Source organism: Rhododendron vialii, chromosome 10a, assembly GCF_030253575.1.
Source record: "Rhododendron vialii isolate Sample 1 chromosome 10a, ASM3025357v1".
Taxonomy (NCBI): domain Eukaryota; kingdom Viridiplantae; phylum Streptophyta; class Magnoliopsida; order Ericales; family Ericaceae; genus Rhododendron; species Rhododendron vialii.
Window position 1 is genome coordinate 22,590,052 of NC_080566.1, and position 9,949 is coordinate 22,600,000.

At 38.5% G+C, this 9,949-nt stretch overlaps 1 protein-coding gene across 4 annotated transcripts in view; it reads right to left on the bottom strand.

Annotated features, from left to right (window-relative positions):
- Window positions 1–9,949, bottom strand: part of LOC131303314 (ferrochelatase-2, chloroplastic) — a 34,820-nt gene that overhangs the window by 16,360 nt on the left and 8,511 nt on the right. The window contains exon 4 of one of the 4 annotated variants that reach the window (XM_058330122.1): window positions 2,133–2,276. The exons of the other annotated variants lie outside the window; for them this stretch is intronic. Within the exon in view, the coding sequence (XP_058186105.1) occupies window positions 2,133–2,276 (144 nt within the window). The remainder of the gene's footprint in view (window positions 1–2,132; window positions 2,277–9,949) is intronic. 4 annotated transcript variants of the gene reach the window in all.

Genomic DNA, 9,949 nt, shown 5'->3' on the forward strand with positions numbered 1-9,949 from the left:
CTATCTTTAAGTTTTTAACACAATGATAAATGGACTAACATTTTGGGACATTCAAAAAAAGAAAGGACCAGCCATATGGGATGGAGAGAGTACATAAAACTAAAATGTGCTCCCAACCATCGAGCCACAAGGGATGAAAATATTTCTTGAGAATCTTAATCAGATCAACGGAGAAGAGATTCTTAAGAGTACTCCGATAAAGTTATTGGAAGCCATCGGATGTGGAGTGTAAGGACCAAGCTCCCTTGTCTGCTCTACACCAACGAGTCATGGGCCCACAGGTACGAGCCCCGTGGCAAAGGCAGTCTCCATACACACATGAATGTCCCCTGTGCGCTGTACTTGTGTCGTAAGTTAGTGCGTACGTGCATTATACGTGCTATTCTGCTGTCTTTCTCCTAGTTTTGTTCCTAGGAGTTGTATTGGCAATAGAGAACTTCATGGCGACTGTCGAGGAGCACCCAATTATAAATGCTTACGGCCATGCTTTACCCACTTGATTCTTTCTCTTCAGAATTCTCTAGAGATTCAGTGGAGTCAAGGTTTGGTTGGAGCTGAAGGAGTTACTTTAAGAATTGACATCTTTACTGGGCCAAGGCAATAATTGCTTCATCACTTTGTAGGTTCCCTTGCATTTGTATGCATGAATATTTGATTTAAGAGGAAAGGCCAGCTTCATCATACTTGTATAGTCGTATTGCCAACTTGATGCAGGACAGTGACAGAAAAGAGAAGAGAGAGAGAGAGAGAGAGAGAGAGAGAGAGAGAGAAGACACCCAAGGGCCACAGCCCTAATTTCAAACAACTCTTATCTTCATTAATCTCAAAGTCTAATGATAACAATTTTAATCATCATGTTTATAGACTAATGAACTAAATAGAAGATAGCAAATGATCAAACTGATCAAATCCTATCCCTATCTAACATATCCTATCTTAATAAAATAAATAAATAACTTAACTACCAAGCAGGCAAGCACAACTATTGGGCCAAAAAGATTTATTCCCATGTGACTTGACTCGATTCCCGTGTGACTTGGCATGAGGCTTCCAAAGAGGATTATTCCACTCCAACCAATTAAGGGCTGCGCTATCAATTCTCCACTGAAAATAACTGTCTCTAACGAGTTTGGATGAGGACCGACCATCTGAAGGAGATGTACGTCGAATTAACATGGAATTCTTTTTCAACTTGACTTGATGAGAATCAGTGGCTGAAGTAGAAGTGTACTTTGTATTGCCACCCATGAAAGATTAAGTGTTTGGACAACCCACCAGTTAAACACTACGATCCCATATCAATGTACGGCCCAATAGAATATGACAAAGCTTAAGAGGCATAACATCATGTGTCGGAGTAAATTAGGTCGTCCCCACCACTCTACCATACAAACACCGCCACACAACCACCATCATTCCATGATAACCACTGTTGCGATCCTTGTGACTACCACCTCCAGCCCACTTCACCATCTGCTACCACCCTGCCACAACTTTTGCCACCTCTGCACAAGCACGCCGCAAGAACTCCCATCACCACCACCTGCAAAACCCCTTCTCAAGACCACGTATGTTTGAATCTTCAATAAATTTGCAACTAATTCATTGAATAATCACATGAATTGTCGTACTCCACTTCTGAAATTGGGAAGTTCCCCAATGACCCATTTTTATTCGTCTATTGGACCATATGCTTCTTATCAGCACCATATGATGTGGGTGCATTTATTCCATCACCTTATGTGGTGCTGTAAAGGCACCACATAAAGCTGTGCACACTAGAATCAATAAAAACTAAGTCTTCTATTCATTGAGCAACTAGAGACTGCACCTTTTTTCAATTGTATCTTTTAATTCTAAAATCCAATACTTAAATTTTCTATTTTTAAGTTTTTATTTACTAAATAGTAAATAGCACCTTTTATACAAAGAATTAGAAAAGAACAAAATGTAACTTTTATCTTTTACGAGTTCTACTTGAACTACAGTAACTTGATAAATGAAAAAGATGAAACTAACCAAATTATTTGGTAATATATAATGTGTGTGTGTGTGTGTGTAAAATCTTGAAAAAAAATATGATCAGAATTTAACTATAAACAAGACTGTATCATCAGTACTGATCATCGTGCCTGGGCATCAGTTATCCGTCGAAGGGGAGAACCGCCACCAATGGAAGCATAGCCTTCCTTACTCTTGGGTGCTCTTAGAACAGATATTAGTTGAGCTAATGGCTTTTGAAGGAAACGAAACAACCTTGGCAATCGGATAATATCCTGTTCAGATATAAACAGTCAGACGTTGACATAACACACACCCAAATATCAATGAGGATCATTTATGCATCTTACACATGAAGCCTTGCCTCACGGTAAAGCATAATATTGAAAACACTATGCTCACAAAAAGTATGCAACAATTAACACAGGATGACTTCCACATTATCACTGTACATCAGTGATCGATTGCATGCAATGAAAAAGAAGTTGGTCATTAGAACCAAATCTAGTTCTTTCTTCCTGACAACAAATGAGTTATTGTAAACTTGAACCCAATTCCTACTGCAAACTAGAGGCACATATCTCATATCGGTATTCACAGTATATCCTCTACCTATCCACGACTAGTTTCAGAGTATTCATGCCTCATAGCTTGGGATGAACTCATAGTTAACATTTTGCAAATTAATGAAAAGAAAGTAGATACGCCCCAGACAAAAAACAGACCAATATTTTTTATAAAACAGAAAAAAGACGAGAGGGAGGTCAGATCTCTAGGGTGATACAAGGAGGTGAGACAACAAATAGGCATGGGTTTCTTCTTTCTTTGCTTATTTCTCTGCTTCTTTTAAGCACAGTAGTAGAACAGCGTGTATTCGGTGCTCTTTCATTCAGTTTTCATGTAATTTAGGGTGCATCAATCTGGTGTTTTTGTTCACCTTTTGATCGGTTGGTGCGTTACTCAAGTGTGATGGTGTTGTGTGCTAGACTTGTTTGTTGCTTCTATTAGTGTTGGTTTAATTTATTTCAGCCTATCCAATGGGGGATGTCCTTGGAATGAGCAGTTTCCTCTTTTCCTACTCTGTCCAATAATCATGTTTTCACGTTGGTGTTGTTGCTGAATGATGCTCTAGGGTTATCGATCAAGATCGGTTGACCTCGCCTGAGCCTCTGGTTCGGCAGACAACCAATTAAACATATATATAGAGAAAACTTCAGGTAAGGGCGCCCTTAACTTATTAAGTTAAGGACGTCCCTTTCCCAACCAATTTGCGATGATTCGAGCTGCTCAATATGTTCAGAACTTGATTTTAAGGGTACCCGAGAGAAATCAGCAAAAAATAAGACCGGAAATGGCTTGATCCAAGCAGTTTTAGTTTGTATTTTATCGAACGGGTCAAAAAAAAAAACTGCTCAAATCAAGCCATTCTCGGTCATTTCTTTTGTTGATATCTCGAGGATACCCTTAAAATCACATTCTGAACACATTGAGCGGCTCGGATCATCGAAATTTGATCGAGAAAGATGAGAAAAGGGGACGTCTGCATTTTATTTAAAATGAGGACGCCCTTACTTGAAGGGGACTCTATATATATTTATATATAATATGTACATATACATAAAACTTCTTGTAAGGGCGCCCTTACCGTATTGAAGTGAGGACGCCGCTTTTCCGACCAATTTGCGATGATCCGATCCGCTCAATATGTTCAGAACGTGATTTTAAGGGTACCCGCAAGAAATCAACAAAAAAGACCGGGAAGGGCTTCATCCGAGCAGTTTTTGTTTGTTTTTTATCTAACGGTTCAAATAAAAACTACTCGGATGAAGCCCTTCCTGGTCTTTTCTTTTGCCAGGCACGCTTAAAAGCACGTTCTGAACACATTGAGCGGCTCGGATCATCGAAATTTGGTCGGAAAAGAAGAGAAAAGGGGACGTCCGCAACTTAAATAAGGGTGCCCTTATAAGAAGCTATATATATATATATGGGGCCGGTTCTACCTACACAAAATTTAACACAATTTTTGACACAAGATCTCAGCCATTTATTTCAATGGCTGAGATTAGAACACACTCTCTCCTCCTTCTCCTTCTCCTCACCTAATCACTCCCTCTCTTCTTCCCCACCTTTCTCAGACAACTCTAGCTGGCTAATCCATTTTCGGCGATCCCATATCCGGTACGCACGTTTCCTCTGTAGACAACACCAATCTTCCTCCTCCATTCCCCACGACAACCATTCAAACTCCAAAACAATTAAACAAACAAGATCCCAAAGCAGACAAAAGAATCTATAATAAACGAAACAAATAAAAAAATACAATGTGATATTAACAACCATCACTAACAGCCACCGCAAAAGTTTTTAAACAAAAAAGTTACTGAGCAAAACAACTGACCAATACACCCTAATGAATCTGCCAAATCCGTCGAAACGAGAAAAACTTAAAATAAAATCAGATTTGGTGATGGCGACTATGTTCAGGGCGGATCCGGCGACGGCGAAACAAGGAAAACTCAAAATACACTCAAAAAACTCGCCGACGAACACAATTGAATGTCAGAAACGGACACGGCGACCAATCTTTTCTGGGTTTTTAATTTTCGAAATCGGTCGAGAATTTCAAACCAATCAGGGCTTTTCTGATTGCCGCTGATGGTGGCTTTGCTTTTTCCTTTTTTCGTTTATTTTTTTCGTCAAAAGCAGGGGGAGTCTAGAGAGAGAGAGAGAGGGAGAGCAAAGGAGTCGTCGAAAATGGAGGAGCCGGCTGGAGTTGTCTGAGAAAGGTCGGGTGTGTGGTGGGGAAGAAGACAGGGAGGGATTAGGTGAGGAGACGGAGAAGGAGGAGAGAGTGTGTTCTAATCTCAGCCATTGAAATAAATGGCTGAGATCTTGTGTCAAAAATTGTGTTAAATTTTGTGTGGGTAGAACCGGCCCCTATGTATGTATATATATATATATATATATATATATATATACCGATCAAATTTTTATGATCCAAACCGTTTAATGTGTGCAGAATGTGATTTTAAGGGTGCCCGCAAGAAATTAGCGAAACATATGATCGGGAAGTGCTTATTTTTTAATTGAACAGTTCAATGTGTATATATATATATATATATATATATACATACACGGGGCGATTCCGGAGACCCTTAAAAAAACCCCCCCAAGTTCCCGATCGAATTTTGATGATTCGAGCCGCTCAATATAATTAGAACGTGATTTTAAGGGTGCCCACGAGAAATCAGCAAAAAAAATGACCGGGAATGGATTCATCCTAACAGTTTTTTATTGAATTTTATTGAACGGTTCAATAAAAAACTGCTCAAATCAAGCCCTACCCGATTACTCCCTCTGTCCCATAATGTTTGGCACTTTCACTATTCCAGCCTTATGAAAAAATTAACAATATCTTTTAATCCATAATATTTTTTTATAAGCAATATGGATCTTGTTTGATAGAGTTTAATTTGTTCTATTATACAAAGTTCAAAAAATTTCCTAAAACATTATGGATTGAAAGATATATGCAATTTAAAAATGGCACGCATTCCTGAAAATGCCAAACATTATGGGACGAAGGGAATAGTTTTTTTGTCAGTTTCTCGCGGGCACCGTTAAAATCACGTTCTGAACACATTGAGCGGCTCGGATCATCAAAATTTGATCGGAAACTATGAGATTAAGATTTGGAGGGTTTTTTTAAGGGTCCCCGGAACCGCACACCAAGCTTCTACCAAGGACGCCCTTAACTTGTTAAGTTAAAGACTTCCCCTTTCCTGATCAAATTTTGATGATTCGGACATTTCAATGTGTTTAAAACTTGATTTTAAGGGTACAAGAGAGAAATCGGCAAAAAATATGACCGGGAAGGGCTTAATCCTTGATCTTTTCGGATCAAGCCCTTCCCGGTTATATTTTTGCCAATTTTTCGCGTTTACCCTTATAATCACGTTTTAAACACATCGAACCGTTCGGATCATCAAAATTTGATCAAGAACAATGTCAAACTCATGAGAGCATCCACATCTCCTTCTTCAAATGCTTGTTTCTGTCAAAGTAAAGAGTAAAACTTCTAAAAGTTGTCTAGCTTCAGCCTTGCTTAAGGGTCGCTACTAATTAACAGTACTACAGTTCGTCGTCATACAAGATGAGTTATTGTTCCCTTGCTACTCATTAATTTAATGTTCTGGTTTCCAACTCTGTTCAAATGTGGAGTTGCCACGCCTCTAAAACACATCTGAAATCCCAGACTTGTGATTTCTACTTCATTTTCTCAACATGTATGTATATGGGAAAAACATTTTTACGAAGTGTGCCATAAAAAAGTGTTTGCAGAGGTGAATCCCTAGCGTCTGGATTTTAATGAAACTTTTTCGGGAAAGAGTTTAATTCTTCTCTGGAAAAGGTTTTTTAAAATCTAGACCATTGACTGCTGAGACAAACAATTGAGATCAAGCGCCGCTATGACTAAGACAATCTCATTTATATGTGTACATACATAAAGTGATATTTACCGAGGATTCATATTAATGATTTTCCACTAAGAAAATAAAAACATTCAACTATAAGAAAAATGCACACACAAATACTAAAATTAAAAAATGATTGTTTGGTTTGAGTTTTGAGAAAGGTTTTTGGATAATAAGTGGAGATAGATAGAGAAATGAAAGAAATAATTAGAGGGAAAGTTTACTGAGGCTAATGCGGATGCTCTTAAAATACAGCCATTATAGAGTATGACATTTGGAATAAATAAACATCTCAAAATTAAAATGCGGATGCACTTTCCCGGTCATATTTTTGTCGATTTCTCGCAAGTACCCTTGAAATCATGTTCTGCACATATTGAACGGTTTAGACCATGGAAATTCGATCGAGAAAGGGAAGTCGGAAAAGTTTCAAATGAGGACCTCTTAAAATGCAGACTCCTCTTTCTCGATCGAATCTCGATGATCCAAGCCGCTCAACGTGCTCATAACGTAATTTTAAGGTTATCCGCGAGAAATAAGCAAAAAAAATGACCGGGAAGGGCTTGATTTGTGCAGTTTTTTATTGAACCGTTCAATGAAAACTGCTCAGATGAAAGACTTTCCGGTCATATTTTTTGCTGATTTCTCGTGGGGGCCTTTAAAATCACGTTCTAATCACATTGAACAGTTCGGATCATCAAAATTCAATCAGGATCTATGAGGTCCGCACTTAAGCTATTAAGGGATCCCTCATAAAGGGACTGTGTATATATATAAATACACCACAGATACAGTGAGGGATCCCTTATTTTGTTAAAATGCGGAGCTCCCCTTTTCCGATCAAATTTCGATGATCCGAACTTGCTCAATGTGTTCAGATTGTGACTCTAAGGGTCCCCACAAGGAATCAGCAAAAAAAAAGCCTGGGAAGGACTTCATCCGAGCAGTTTTTATTGAACGGTTCAATGAAAAATGCACGAATGAAGCACTTCCCTTTCTTTTTTTTTTTGCTGATTTCTCGCAAGGGCCTTTAAAATCACGCTCGGTTCATCATAATTTGATCGGGAAAAGGGAGGTCTGCATTTTAGCAAGCAAGAGATCCCTCATAGGATATAAACATATATATATACACGGAAAGTTTCAAATGAAGACCTCTTAAAATGCGGACTCCCCTTTCCCGAGCGAATTGCGACGATCTGAGCCGCTCATTATGTTCAGAACGTGATTTTAAGGGTACCCGCGAGAAATCAGCAAAAAAAATGATCGGGAATGGCTTGATCCGAGCAGTGTTTTACTGAACCGTTCAATAAAAAACTGTTCGGATCAAGCCCTTCCCGATCATTTTCTTTGTTGATTTCTCGCTGGCACCCTTAAAATCACGTTCTGATCACTTTGAGCGGCTCGGATCGTCGCAATTCGATCGGGAAAGGGGAGTCCGCATGGTAAGGCCGTGCGGGATCCCTTAGGAGATCCGGACTCTATGTGTGTGTGTGTGTGTGTGTGTGTGTATATCGTCTATCATCTCTCTAAATACTTTTTTTTTTTTTTTTGAACAGTAGACTTTTTTTTGAACAGTACATGAATGGATTTTGCTGGTACTAGTAGTTCTATTTCCTCATCCTCACAAACAACCACACAAACTAAGGGGATACAAGTAATCCTCTTTGGAGTTACGTTACAAAATTAGAGAAATTGAGTGATGCTGGGGAAATACTTTGTGGCAGTGCAATTTTTGCAATGTCATCAAAAAGAGTTCATACTTCATACACTAGGGTTAGGGGCCATTTGTTGAAGTTGTCCAATGGAATCTATCTATCAATATACTATAGAAATGTGTTTGAGCCCCACAACCTTTCAAACCTCCATTCCTAATTTCCTAGATTTTTCACTTTTTTTGGTTTATAGAGAGAGAGAGAGAGAAATGTGGGGGAGGTGGGAGAGAGAGGGTAAGGGAGAGAACACGTGGGAGGGGAGAGAACGTGGGAAGGGGAGGGGCATGGCAATAGAAACAGATTCTATGATGGCACAATGATTTTACTGTGAACTAACAAATTTTCTTTACTTTTTTTGTACACACTTATAAAGTAAAAAAAATAATCACTTATAAAGTAAGTAGCACAAGATAGTAACAAAGTAAGAAAAAAAATCGTTCTCCATGCATTGAACGAGCACAATGCTTCTATCTATCTATCTATCAATATCCTATGCAAATATGTGTGAGCCCAAAAAGCCTTTAATCTCTGAATCCTAATTTCCTCGATTTTTGAATTTTATTTTTGGCAATAAAAACCCCCACGCTCACCAATTCCACCCACATACCAATAACTGAAACCATACTCTCAATTCCCAAACGGAAAAAAGAAAAGAAAAAAAGAGAAAAAAAAAAAAAAACACCCTACATCCATACTCCCATGCCCCATTTTTACTTCCACTTCCATACTCCCATGGCACATGTTCTCAATTCAAAAGCAAAAAACGAACTCCTTTATCAACCAAAATGTGCACTGCTAAACCATGAGCTCTCTTCATGGTTAAAATTTATTATCTCTTCCTTCTACTACACACCCCACCAAATTTTTCTGGAGTGATTACCAAGTCCTCAAAGGTTCGTCTCAATTTTATAATTACCTACCTACTCACAACCGCAGAACTTTAAATTTTTGATCAATTTGATTGATCGCATTTCCTCTCTTGATGTTGTTTATACTATTTTTTCCTCTTGAAGGTTTTCATTGAGTGTAAAGTTCGGCTCCTTTCGAAAAATCTGACAGACCAACTACCAATTACCCAAAGATTGATTCAAGTTCAGCTCCTTTCAAGATGAAAATTTGGCGGACCAATTACCAATTGCTCGAATATTGATTTTCATTCCAGATCAACTACCTACCTCCAATCATCTGTTATGGTTTCCTTTATCGTAAATAAGCCAGTTTCATCAGAAAGTGATCATTAAGTAATGTAAGTGGGCATAGATATACGATTTGAAATTAGCATTGTGCCCGTTCGATGCATGGAAATGGAAAAAACACATCATGGACTTTTTTTTTTATCCCGTGCATTGAACGGTCACAACACTAGTTGGACCTTGTAAGAATGTTTCAACGAAATTCTTGCAACTATGAAGAAATTAGAGGAGGAAGCTAAAGCGAAAATGAAAGACAATGCACCAAAGAAAGTACCTCTACCCCCTTCTACTAGAACATCTAGTTTTGTTCTAGAAGGTTATGAGCCAAAAAACAAAGAACAAGTGGAAGTAGAAGTGAAACTATATCACCCCTTGAGAAGGCATTTGACATGAACAAACGTGATCAATTGCATGCAGAAATTGCTAGGATGTTTTTTTCCGGGGGTTTGCAATTTAATTTGGCAAGAAACCCTTATTATATGAGCTCCTATCAATTTGCCGCAAACAATCCTTTGTCTGGATATTTGCCACCGGGATATAATTTGTTGAGGACAACTTTACTCCAACA